General features: G+C 46.5%; 1 protein-coding gene across 1 annotated transcript; it reads right to left on the bottom strand.

Moving 5' to 3' along the window:
• Positions 1–2,427: 2,427 nt before the first annotated feature.
• LOC142503978 (protein Wnt-9b-like) lies at positions 2,428–12,357 on the bottom strand. Its single transcript, XM_075617015.1, has 4 exons — positions 12,239–12,357; positions 5,276–5,532; positions 4,012–4,277; positions 2,428–3,284 (listed from the first exon to the last, which is right to left on the bottom strand). The coding sequence occupies exons 1-4, from the start codon at positions 12,313–12,315 to the stop codon at positions 2,826–2,828; spliced, it is 1,059 nt and encodes a 352-aa protein (XP_075473130.1). The 5' UTR covers positions 12,316–12,357; the 3' UTR covers positions 2,428–2,825.
• Positions 12,358–14,064: the final 1,707 nt, after the last annotated feature.

The raw sequence follows: 14,064 nt of genomic DNA on the forward strand, positions 1-14,064 counted from the left end.
TTTTTTCATCCTGCACTAGGATCGGGTGCTTTCCTTTCTTGTTGTTCACAGATTTCTGGGAGGTCGTTGGTCCTTGCGGAGAGCAGCCAGATCCTAATCCAAGAACCTTTTTTTCTATTTTTATTCATTTTTTTTATTTTTGACATTTTTCTGTGTGTTTCTCATAACACATTTTTTAATTAATCTATGGTATTTTGGTCGCAACATAACAATATTTTTTTACATTTTCTCTCAAATGGTATAGCATGATAGTCAGTAGCTTATAATATTCAGCTATTTTATTAATACATGTAATTCATATTTTGGTGTATTTTTATTTATTATTAGTGTGTAGTTAATCAGCCATCATAGGTTTTTATCATTTACATGCCATTTTATTACTGCTGACGTTAGATTAGTACTTTTTTATTATATTCTAGTGTTAGATTTACACCTGAGGTGCGCAGTCTTTTTCTGTTTGTATATATATATATACACCTAACAAGTTCCTATTGGGTTCAATAGGAGCTTGTTAGGTGTCCAGTATGTTTTACAATTCTTGTTCAGCTAGTCTTGGCTGATTGGAGGGTGGCAACCTCCTACCTAATTGAAGCTCACCCCCTCCACATTTAAATGGTTAAGGGCTCACTCCATAGCATCTTCCACTCAGGGGAACTGGCTTGCTTGCAGTATGGTTGTGACAACTCTAATACAGAGTGCTTTTCCTGGTAATGTACAGGTTAATAAAAGCTTCAATCAGACTTAGAACTTTGCAACTAATATTGACAGATTTACTATAAATCATTCTTCCTGTTATTACACAGGTTCATTAACGAAATTATATTAGCGTTAGGGACCCCTGAAATGTGGTCTGCCGTGCCATTGGCTCAGGGGCTTACAACAATTTTGGCCAAAAATGTCAAACTAAAAGACCATTTTACTTAATAGATATTTATACATATATATTTAGGCACTGTACCGTGTATGAGTTTCACTGGATGTGCTAGAACTGAGCTTTGTCTGTGTTTTATGTTCTGTCTCCTATTTTCTTTACATACAGTTTCTTACTATTTTGACTAATCGCGTCTCTCCGTGCGTTTTCGTTTGATGTTTTCGGGGGGTTAATGTTGGCCCCGTTGCTCGCGGGAGAATTGTGACGCGGCCGGATTGACGCCAAGGCCTCGTCCCCACTGCTCGCGGCTGCGGGCGCTGCAGGCGTGCGTCCCCGCGAACAAGATACGGCGTCTCTACGGGGGCCGGCGCCAGTCCACCGCCGCCACGCGCCTGCACGAAGCGCGATGAGGGTGAACCAGCAGCGTGACGTCATAGCCGCCCACCCCACCGTTTCGAGTAATCTGAAGTCCTTCAGATGTAGGGAACGAGCACCGCCAGCACTCTGTCGCGGGCACCCGACGCGCGCGCTGACGCCTTAGCCTCACAAGGGACACTAGGAGGCCGTAGGGCCTGCTCGCACCCGCCATCATCAACCGGAGAAGCGACACTGCAAGAAATAATAACAGCCACCACGAAAGATATAACAAAAAAAGCAATTTTACTTTTTTTATATCTGAACGGTATATAAACAGGATTAAAAAGATACCAGTGCAATCCCTCCTATATACAGTGTTACGACACATAAATACATATGGTAGAAAAGCTCACTATATACATCTCCCTGCGGGACGCAGAGACGTAGGAAGTGGGTGGATCAGTGGCTATTGCTGGTGTTTGAAGGGGATAATATCTGGGGGTTTAAATAACTTAAATATTCTTAAAATGTTCCTATTTGTTTCCTAAATGCTGTACATACGAGGTAGAAAAATATTCTTGTTCTGGGGGGGGGGGGGGGGGGGCACCGTCATCCGAGAAAACGGGGGGAGAAAGTGTCCGTTGAAATAAGAGAAATGTTACATAATTGTGCGAGAGAGAGGGAGAGGGGGGGGAGAGAGAGGGAGAGGGGGGGAGGGAGAGAGAGAGAGGGAGGGGGCAGGGAAGAGAGAGGGAGGGGGCGGGGAGAAAGAGAGAGGGAGGGGAGAGGAGGAGAGAAAGAGGGGAGAGAGAGCGAGGGTTAGAGGGGAAAAGGGGGAGGGGAGAGTTAGAAATGGGGAGGAAGTGAGGGGGAGAGGGCTAGATGAGGAAAGGGGGACGTAGAGATAGAGGGGAGGAGAGAGGGAGTAGACAAGGAGCAGCGCCTTTATATCAGCAATAAGGCACACAAGGACCGGATCCCCTCAATGGTTACCCAACTGCAAAGTGCTCATTGCTCGATCAGGGGGTCCGTGCGCTGCAGGACCACGAGTTGTGGCGTGATGATCGCTCCGGCGGTGACCCATTTCAACCACGCGATGGCTTGGTGTAGCCATTGCGTGGTCGAGGGCCCCACTTCCCCCCCGGCTTATTCATTGAACGCGATCCCCGTCATCCTCCCCCCTCCCCCACCCCCAGAAAACGAGCTTTCTACCAAGACCTATTCTGTACGGCATTGTCCTCTGGCGTCCCGGCTGTTATGACGTTCATGGTTCATCTTGGGACACTCAACGGGTAAAGGAAACCAATTAGTTGGGTCCATTGGTTGGCCAAAGGTTGGATGGAGGTAGGGATTAAACCGGCTTCATGGGTTTCGACCTGTGGAAACAGGTCTTTGCCCTGATGAAGGCATGATACATTCACCAAGAGGATGGCCAAGTCTTGACCGTGAGTGGAGTTGTTCTTTGGCGCCCTTAGAATCCTTGGCTGTTCAAGTCCTGGTGGCATTCTGCCCTCCTGCCACCATGCATTGTTCCATTGATGGTAGATATCGGCGTAAGAAGGGTTAGGGACATCTGAAGGCCTCCCACCCTACCCGATCATGGCTTACAGGTATACGTCTCTTGCTGCTGGATACATTTCTGGCACTCCACGTGGCAACACCAGTGTACTTGGCAGTGGCACGAGAAGGTGACCAGCCGGCTCTGTGTGTTGTACCCTCTCCCACAGCACATGCTCTCACAAGTGGTCTCCCGGGAGCACGACCTCCCCGCCGTGCCCGGCGAGAAGCGGGTGGGCCGGCAGAAACTGGGAGACTCTTCCAGGTAGACCAGGTCGGTGGATCGAGGGAAACGGCCGGCGAACGAGTGTCCCAGGGTCTCGTGGCCGCCCACTGCTTCGTTGGTGGTGCTGAGGACCCTGAGGGAGGACTCATATCGGACCTTGAGCAGGGAGCCCGTCTCGTGGAACGGGGAGAGTTGTTTCCAGCAGGTACGGACAGCGCAGGAGCCGGACACCCCATGGCACTTACAGGTCGTCTTCAACCCACTCTTCACGGCCTAGGAAGAAAGCAAAACTATATACAGTATATATATATATCCCATATATATCATCCACAAGGGGCCCCCAGTTTGTCATTCTCTCTCCCCGCTCGATGAGACGCCTGGCAGAAGGACTTTCCAGGAACATGGTCGGGTGGATAAATGTCCCACCTTTTCACCCTACAATTTCACCCCAAACTGTTGTAGTCTTTGCTGTCCCATCCATATCTGCTGCCCCTCAGAGCCCCCCCATATCTGCTGCCCCTCAGAGCCCCCCCCATATCTGCTGCCCCTCAGAGCCCCCCCCATATCTGCTGCCCCTCAGAGCCCCCCCATATCTGCTGCCCCTCAGAGCCCCCCCCATATCTGCTGCCCCTCAGAGCCCCCCCCATAACTGCTGCCCCTCAGCCCCCCCATATCTGCTGCCCCTCAGCCCCCCCATATCTGCTGCCCCTCAGAGCCCCCCCATATCTGCTACCCCTCAGAGCCCCCCATATCTGCCACCCCTCAGAACCCCCCATATCTGCTGTCCCTCATAGCCCCCCCATATCTGCGGTCCCTCAGAGCCCCCCCATATCTGCTGCCCCACAAAGCCCCCCATATCTGCTGCCCCTCAGAGCCCCCCCATATATGCTGCTCCTCAGAGCCCCCCCTCCAATCTGCGACCCCCCCCCCCCACATCGCCAGGACCGGATAGTGGGGGGGAGATGGAGGGGGGGAGCTGGGCGCTGCGGCTGCCGCTCACCTTGATGCCAGCGTTGGTGTTGTGGAGATCCACCGTTGCCCGCGTGTCCTTGCCGCCTCTCTTCTGCCCCAGGAAGCTTTGCAGGACGCGGGTGCTGTGCCGCAGGTTGTCCCCGCACACCCCCCACTGCCACGCCCGCTGGCTCTCCATGCCGGGCGAGTCGTCGCAGGTGCAGCGCTCCATGCGCCCGGCGCTGCACGCCTTGGCCAGGGCGTGGGTGAGCGCGGCGGCGGAGACGGCGTACAGGAAGGCCGTCTCTTTAAATCCTGCCGGTGGAGGGGGGGAGGTTACTCGGGGGGTAAAGGGGGTCAGGGGTACAATGAGGAGCAGGTGAGCGGAACAGGGGCGAGGGGGGAGCAAGGGGTGGGGGGAGAGGGGGTGGGGGGAGCAAGGGGCTGTTGAAGGGAGGGGGGCAGGGTTACAGAGGGGTGGCAGGTGTGGGGGAGGGAGAGAGAACACGAGAGGGGGCTGGGGGAGAGGGGGCAGGGGTAATAATAATAATATGTTCTTGTATAGCGCTGCTAGTTGTACGTAGCGCGTTACAGAGACATTTTGCAGGCGCAGGTCCCTGCCCCGTGGAGCTTACAATCTATATGTTTGGCGAATGAGGCACAGGGAGATAAAGTGACTGCCCCAAGGTCTTTACTCACTGAGCCGCTCCTTCTCTGGGTGGGGGCAGAGAGGGACAGGGGCGGGGTTCGGGCAGAGGGGCAGAGGGGCAGGGAGAGAGGGGCAGTTAGAGTACAGCAGGGGAAGGGAGAGAGAATACAAGGGGAAGGAAGATAGGGGCAGGGGAAGGGAGGGTGGATGGGAAAAGGAGAGGGGGATGGGGAAAGGAGAGGGGGGTGGGGAAAGGAGAGGGGGGATGCGGAAAGGAGAGGGGGGAAGGGGAAAGGAGAGGGGGGATGGGGAAAGGAGAGGGGGGGTGGGAAGGGGGATGGGGAAAGGGGAAGGCAGATGGGGATGGAGAAGGGGAAGGGGGATATAGAAGGGGAAGGGGGATATAGAAGGGGAAGGGGGATATAGAAGGGGAAGGGGGATGGGGAAGGGGTAAGAGTGATAGGAAAGGGGGGTGGGGGATGGGCACCCCCCACCCCTTGGATATGGGCACCCCCCACCCCTTGGATCTGGGCACCCCCTGTGGGTCTCGGCACTCCTCTCCCCTTGGATCTGGGCACCCCCTGTGGGTCTCGGCACTCCTCTCCCCTTGGATCTGGACACCCCCGCCCCGTGAATCTGAGCACCCCCCCCCCACCCCCCTTACCTCTCTTGAGCAGACTGCTTCTCCCCTGCTGGCTGCAGTTCCAGCGTTCGCTCCGGAATTGGTACTGGCACTCCCCGAACCCCAAGCGCACGGCCTCCCTCAGCGCCTCCGCCAACCCCGGCTCCTTCCGGCACAGCCTCCTCTGCCTCCGGGTGAGGGGCATCAGGTCGCACTGCTTCAGGTGGGCCCTGCCGGCGGCCGCGCCGGCCTGGGGGGGCACGGCGGGGTAATGAGATAACGGCTCTTTGCCCGTCAGGCTGGGGAAGAAAGTGGGGGGGAGGGGAGGGAGGGGACGGGGAAACAGGTTAGGGGGGTAGGGTGTGTTTGAGCATGCTTCCGACCCCCTCTGCTATTCTAGGGGGTTACATCGGCCCACCCTTTAACGTGACGGTTTGGCTAATGCGTCAAGAAGAAGAAAAAAATGAGTGTGTTTCTCTTTTCCTCCGGGAACACTGAATCTCAGCGTTGAGGATTTTGAGGGCTGCCAAACAGTCTGATCACCAGAGTAAAGTGCACTGTAAAAACCTCACTGCACCTTAAAGGGAAAAAATGCCTAATCCTATTGTGTTGAGAAAGGGGACGTTTCCCCTCTTCAAACGTGTCACTTTTGGTTCTAAGACCCTTTAAAAACGCCTCGTTGGGTTTGACCATGTTGCCTTATATAGCAATGCCGGGTACATCTTCCAAGGAGGTGGTACTATGGGGGTTCTCTAAGGCCCATGTTCATTAAAAGGGGGCTAATCCTTAGCCCGTCGAAACTCACGTTCATTTGAGTGGGAGTTACCGTTGTTAGCACCATTTAGTCGATATGAGCCTAAGTTAATACATGTATAAATCTGCCCCCCCCCCCTCCCCCAACACATACAATATTTTTTTCTTGACATTAACATCATTCTGGAGCCCTAAGCGTCTAAGCACGGAAATCTAATGCTGCGTCTATTTCTCCGTCTGCGCCGTTCGCGCCAGTCGTGCGTTTTTGTTCTGAGAGGTTTTGGTACCCAGAAATGGCCGGCGCTGGGCGTACAGATATTAAGGTGATTTCGTTAAAAAGTAATGTCTCTGTGTGGCCCCAAAAAAGGAGACAAATAATTTATATTTACTAATACTAGCTATAAATAATGTAACACTAATAACTGATAGTCACTAACACTAGTTATAAATAACATGACACTAATAACTGATAGTTACTAACACTAGTTATAAATAACATGACACTAATAACTGATAGTCACTAACACTAGTTATAAATAACATGACACTAATAACTGATAGTTACTAACACTAGTTATAAACAACATCACGCTAATAACTGATAGTTACTAACACTAGTTATAAACAACATCACGCTAATAACTGATAGTTACTAACGCTAGTTATAAATTGCATGACACTAATAACTGATAGTTACTAACACTAGTTATAAATAATATTACACTAATAACCGATAGTTACTAACACTAGTTATAAATAACATGACACTAATAACTAATAGTTACTAACGCTAGTTATAAATAACATTACAATAATAACCGATAGTTACTAACACTAGTTATAAATAACATGACACTAATAACTAATAGTTACTAACGCTAGTTATAAATTGCATGACACTAATAACTGAAAGTTACTAACACTAGTTATAAATAACATGACACTAATAACTAATAGTTACTAACGCTAGTTATAAATAACATTACACTAATAACCGATAGTTACTAACACTAGTTATGAATAACATGACACTAATAACTAATAGTTACTAACGCTAGTTATAAATTGCACGACACTAATAACTGAAAGTTACTAACACAAGTTATAAATAACATGACACTAATAACTGATAGTTACTAACACTAGTTATAAATTGCACGACACTAATAACTGAGACAGTCAGACAGAGACAAAGAGAGACAGTCAGACAGAGTGAGAGAGACAGAGAGAGACAGTCAGACAGAGTGAGAGACAGGGAGAGATAGAGACACAGGGAGTGAGAGAGTTAGAAAAAGACAGAGGGAGAAAGACACATACACTAGAGAGACAGGGAGAAAGAGATGCATAGAGAGAGGGGGAGAGGCAGGGAGAGAGACAGAGGGAGAGAGATGGAGATAGATGAAAGGAGAGATAGGGAGAGAGAGTTAGAAAAAGACAGAGACGGAGAGAGATACATACACTAGAGAGACGGGGAAGAGGTACATAGAGAGAGGGAGAGAGACAGGGAGAGAGACAGAGTGAAAGCATGGGAAAGGAAGAGGAGAGGGAGAGAGAGAGAAGGGGAGAGAGAGAGGGGGAGAGATAGAGAGGAAGGGGAGAGAGAGCGAGGGGGGGGCATCTTTAGTGAGAATGGATGGAAAAGGGGGAGAAAGAGGAAAGAGGGGGAAGAGTGTGAGAGAGGGAGAGAGAAAAAAAACAGGAAAGGGAAATTGTGTGAGAAAGAAGAGACACAGAATACTGAGGGAACGGCAGAGATTAACCCTTTGAAAGAAATACACGGACGCAGTGCTGAAAATATGATGACATTGTGAATATCATTAATACGAGTATAATAATAAAAAATGGGTGTGCCAGGCATTGAGAATATATATATATATACACACATACATACAGTGTTCGACAAACCTATACATTTGCTCGCCCCGGGCGAGTGGATTTAACCCCCGGGCGAGTAAATATTGGCCCAAGCAGCACACGTTTGGTACTAGGTGGCGAGTAGATTTTTGGGTGATTTGTCAACCAGTGTGTGTGTGTGTGTGTGTGTGTGTGTGTGTGTGTGTGTGTGTGTGTGTGTGTGTGTGTGTGTGTATATATATATATATATATATATATATATATATATATATATATATATATTTATTATGATTACACATTATTTTACAAAGGGTCAGAATTCAACCAATTCTAAGAACCAAGTCATTTTTTTTATGGAAAATTATATTCTCACATCTTAAATTATAAAGATGACAAGTTAAAAAAAAATATATATATATATATATATATATGTGTTATAATTATAATAATTGTGCCTGAAAAATGTCCCTGTAAAATGCCACGTAAAACTAGCAGCGCTATACAAGAACATGCTATTATTATAAAAAATAAATATATAAGATATGATAGTTGTTTAGCACTATATTCAGAGAATAGCATAAAACCGGGAGAGATTTGTATTACTGATATTATTATGTCGCCCTGATCATGTGTCATGTATTTTATCACAAAAAAACGCTCTATATATATACTTTACATACATACTTAGTTAAGTTATGGCAGGTGGGTTTACTGGCTATGCACCTTAACCCTGGCTGTGCTCAAAGCTGTGACCATGCAGCAAGCTTAAGCCTACAGTATAGGGAACCATGTTAATGGTTTTGAAGCAAAAGGTGGCACTGTGTGCTCATTTGCATTTCCCAGAATCCCTTGCTGCAGTGGAAGAGCTGTGTGCTGGGTGATAATGGTGAAAGGCGGGGGCTGCAGACCTGTCTAAGACATGCAGATGAGCACATAGTAATATTTCCATTTGATATATATTATATATATATCTTTTTCTTCATCAATATTTGTTGAACTCGGAATAGAATGTTGAAATATATATTAAAAAGACTCTGAGGTGTTTCTATACCTTAACCTCATTAACACATTATTATTACATTAATAATACATATTAGTATTACTAATTTAAAACAAAATAATCATTTAAGGTTTTGAAATGTTTTCTCTACTTTAATCTCAATAATTAATATTAGCCCGGCTGTTATTGTTACTGTATTGGGCCTGAAAATGTGCCCTGGCTCCATATTCTTTTATAACCAGACACGATATGCTTATTTTGTTAAATATTAACAAGCGAATTGTGATACAATAACTTGCAGTTAGTTACTAGATATACATTACTTAACTCTGACATTCTCTCCCTGTCTCTCTCTCTGGTCAGCCTCCCTCTCTCTCTCTCTCTCTCTCTCCCTCTCCTCTCTCTCTCTCTCCCTCTGGTCAGTCTCTCCCTCTCTCTCCTCTTGCAGCAGTCTCTCTCTTGCTCTCTTCTCTTGGGTCAGTCTCTCTCTCCCCCTCTCTCTTCTCTTAGGTCAGCCTCTCTCTTCTCTTGGCACAGTCTCTCTCTCTCTTGGGTCAGTATCACTCTCTCTTCTCTTGGGTCAGTCTCTCTCGCTCACTCCTCTTGGGTCAGTCTCTTTCTCTATCTCTTCTCTTGGGTGAGACTCTCTCTCTTCTCTTGGGTCAGTCTCTCTCCCTTCCTCTACCAGTCAGTCTCTGTTCTCTTTGGACAGCCTCTCTCGCTCACTCCTCTTGGGTCTCTCTCTTTCTCTATCTCCCTCTCTCTTCCCTTGGGTCAGTTTCTCCCAACCCCTCTCTTCTCACTCTCTCTCTGGTCAGTATCGTTCTCTCTCTCTATTGGGTCAGTATCTCTCCCTCTTTTCTCTTGGGTCAGTCTCTCTCTCTCTCTCTCTCTCTCTCATTAGGTAAGTCTCTCTCTCTTCTCTTTGGTCAGTCTCTCTCACCCCCTCTCTCTTGGACCAGTCCCTCTCCCTCCCTCATCTCTTGGGTAAGCCTCTCTCTATCTCTCCCTCTGATCAGTCTCTCTCCCGGGTCAGTCTCTCTCTCGGGTTTCTTCTCTTGGGTCAGTCTCTCTCTCTCTTCTCTTTGGTCAGCCTCTCTCGCTCTCTTCTCTTGGGTCAGTCTCTCTTTCTCCCTCTTGTGTGTCTCTTTCTCTCTCCCCCCCTCTCTTCTCTTGGTTCAGATTCTCTCCCCCCCCACCCCCCCCCCCTCTGTTCTCACTCTCTCTTTTCGGTCAGTCTCTCGCTCTCTCTATTGGGTCAGTCTCTCTCCTTCTCTTCTCTTGGGTCAGTCTCTCCCTCTCTTCTCTTGAGCCAGTCTCTTTCTCTTCCCCTCTCTTCTCTTGGGGCAGTCTCTCCTTCTCCCTCTTAGGTTTGTGTCTCACTCTCTTTTTCTCTCCCCCTTCCCACTCTCTTCTCTTGGGTCGGGTTCTCTCTCGCTCTCTTCCCCCCACTCCCGTCTCTCTTTATCTCTCTTTCTCTCTATTGGGTCAGTCTCTCCCTCTCTTCTCTTGGGTCAGTCTCTCTTCTTTTCTCTTCGGTCAGTCTCTCTCACCCTCTCTCTTCTCTTGGGTCAGCCTCTCTCTCTCTCCTCTGGGGGATAGTCTCTCTTTTATCTTGGGTCTCTCTCTTCTCTTGGATCAGTCTCTCTTTCGTCAATCTCTCTCTCCCTCTTCTATTTCGTCAGCCTCTCTCCCTCCTCTCTTGGACCAGTCTCTCTCCCTATCTCTTCCCTTGGGTCTCTCTCTTCTCTAGGGTCAGAGTCTCTCTCTCTCTCTCTCTCTCTCTCTCTCTCTCTTCTCTTAGGTCTCTCTTCTCTTGGGTCAGAGTCTCTCTCCCTATCTCTTCTCTTGGGTCTCTCTCTTCTCTTGGGTCTCTCTCTCTCAGCGCAGGCTATACCAATTTAATATGGCATGTGATACAGATGAAATGGTCAGGCAGACAGGTCATGGAGTATTAATCTCTAAACTCTGCAATCTCTCCTCCTTATAATAATCTCTTTAGCTCTCTTGATCTCAGCACAAAACTAGATTGATCTTGACAAGCGTTTGGGTATGAAGTGACAGCGCAGACTCAAAGAGACGGGGAGAGAAAGAGAGAGAGAGGGGGGACACAGAGGGGAAGAAAGAGAGAGAGGGGGGACACAGAGGGGAAGGAAGAGAGAGAGGGGACACAGAGGGGAAGAAAGAGAGAGAGGGGACACAGAGGGGAAGAAAGAGAGAGCGGGGACAGAGGGGAAGAAAGAGAGAGGGAGAGAGAAAAAGATAGGGAGAGAGAGAGAAAGCGAGAAAAGAGAGAGAGAAAGAGAGAAAGAGGGAGAGAAAGAAAGATAGGGAGGGAGAGAGAGAAAAGGTGAGAAAACGGGAGAAGGGGGAGAGAGATGTTAAGAGAGAGAGAGAGAGAGAGATGGAAAGAGAGCAAGGGGTGATATACTGTAATGTAATATAATAATAATTATATTAATATAATATATAATGTAATATAAGGGGATGGGTATAGATAAGAGAGAAAGGTATAGCTGAGAGAGGGGTATAGATAAGAGATAAATATAGATAAGAAATATGAGTATAGATAAGATATAAATAAATAAGTGAGATAGATAAGAAAGAGGGGTATAACTATAGATGAGAGAGGGGTACATATAGGAGAGTGTATATACTGCACCGACACACTTTATTCGAGCAAATACCCAGTATGTACCTGGCAGATACCTGGAATGCGCCGCTCCTCACCTCTGACAAGCCCCGTTGCGTTTGCCTTCCCAGCCTGGGTTCATGCCTGGCTGACGGGCGGCTGATCTGTTAAATGATAATGATTAGGATTTAATAGGCTGCAATGCTTCGCGTGTCTACCAGATGGCATAAATTCATGAATTGTAATGCAGTATATATATATATACTGTGCAGTATTGCAGCCAGCGGGAATAAAATGCTTCAATCCCTTCCTGGAAAATAACTCAATGCACTCGGGCAGAAAACAGTCACAAACCTCAATACACCCGGGTATACCCGAATTCGTGGGACTAGCCGAGCTCGAATAAAGTGTGTCGCCAGTGTATATATATATATATATATATATATATATATAAAGAAGACGTATAAGGTGCGCAAAACTGATTTAAAATAGTGTTGCAATGATGTCTATGTGTGCTGAAACATTGTAATGGGTGTACACCACCCCAAAGAAAATAAAAAGTACATACATACCTGTACATATATATGTATGTATGTATGTATGTATGTATGTATGTGTGTGTGTGTGTGTGTGTGTGTGTGTGTGTGTGTGTGTGTGTGTGTGTGTGTGTGTGTATATATATATATATATGGGAAGGGAATATATGAGAGGGGTATACAGATAGGAGACAGGGGGGGTATATAAGAGAGAGGGGGTGAGATCTAACCCAAAGTACCCCTCGGTGGGGTGCAGGAGGTGTATCACGGGCAGGAGCTGCAGACACAGGACACCCACAAGTCGCATGCTGCAGGATCAGCAGTGCAGCTGCATCTCTCCTCTCCAGCTCATCACTGGCCCCACCAGCACCACGCTTTAAAGGGGGGGCACACCCACGCGCGGATTGGCTGGGGGGCTGACACACCCACGTGCTGATTGGCTGTCAGGGGGGAAAGGGGCGGGGGCTGCACCTCACCTGGAGCAGCCTGAGGGATGTGAGACATTCCATCCCAATATATGTGACACTGTGTCACCTACACTGACATTATAATAATGTATCTGTGACACTGTGTCACCTATACTGACATTGTAATAATGTGTCTGTGACACTGTGTCACCTACACTGACATTATAATAATGTATCTTTGTCACCTACACTGACATTATAATAATGTATCTGTGTCACTGTGTCACCTATACTGACATTATAATAATGTATCTGTGTCACTGTGTCACCTACACTGACATTATAATAATGTATCTGTGTCACTGTGTCACCTACACTGACATTATAATAATGTATCTGTGTCACCTACACTGACATTATAATAATGTGTCTGTGTCACCTACACTGACATTATAATAATGTGTCTGTGTCACCTACACTGACATTATAATAATGTATCTGTGTCACTGTGTCACCTATACTGACATTATAATAATGTATCTGTGTCACTGTGTCACCTATACTGACATTATAATAATGTATCTGTGTCACTGTGTCACCTATACTGACATTATAATAATGTATCTGTGTCACTGTGTCACCTATACTGACATTATAATAATGTATCTGTGTCACTGTGTCACCTATACTGACATTATAATAATGTATCTGTGTCACTTATACTGACATTATAATAATGTGTCTGTGACACTGTGTCACCTACACTGACATTATAATAATGTGTCTGTGACACTGTGTCACCTATACTGACATTATAATAATGTGTCTGTGACACTGTGTCACCTACACTGACATTATAATAATGTATCTGTGACACTGTGTCACCTACACTGACATTATAATAATGTATCTGTGACACTGTGTCACCTACACTGACATTATAATAATGTATCTGTGTCACCTACACTGACATTATAATAATGTATCTGTGACACTGTCACCTACACTGACATTATAATAATGTATCTGTGTCACTGTGTCACCTATACTGACATTATAATAATGTGTCTGTGACACTGTGTCACCTACACTGACATTATAATAATGTGTCTGTGACACTGTGTTACCTACACTGACATTATAATAATGTGTCACTGTGTCACCTACACTGACATTATAATAATGTATCTCTGTCACTTATACTGACATTATAATAATGTGTCTGTGGCACTGTGTCACCTACACTGACATTATAATAATGTATCTGTGTCATTGTGTCACCTACACTGACATTATAATAATGTGTCTGACAGTGTCACCTATACTGATATTATAATAATGTATCTGTGTCACTGTGTCACCTACACTGACATTATAATAATGTATCTGTGTCATTGTGTCACCTACACTGACATTATAATAATGTGTCTGACAGTGTCACCTATACTGATATTATAATAATGTATCTGTGTCACTGTGTCACCTACACTGACATTATAATAATGTATCTGTGTCACTGTGTCACCTACACTGACATTATAATAATGTATCTGTGTCACATACACTGACATTATAATAATGTATCTGTGTCACTGTGTCACCTACACTGACATTATAATAATGTGTCTGACACGGTGTCACCTATACTG

Source organism: Ascaphus truei, chromosome 10 (genome assembly GCF_040206685.1).
Source record: "Ascaphus truei isolate aAscTru1 chromosome 10, aAscTru1.hap1, whole genome shotgun sequence".
NCBI classification, from domain to species: domain Eukaryota; kingdom Metazoa; phylum Chordata; class Amphibia; order Anura; family Ascaphidae; genus Ascaphus; species Ascaphus truei.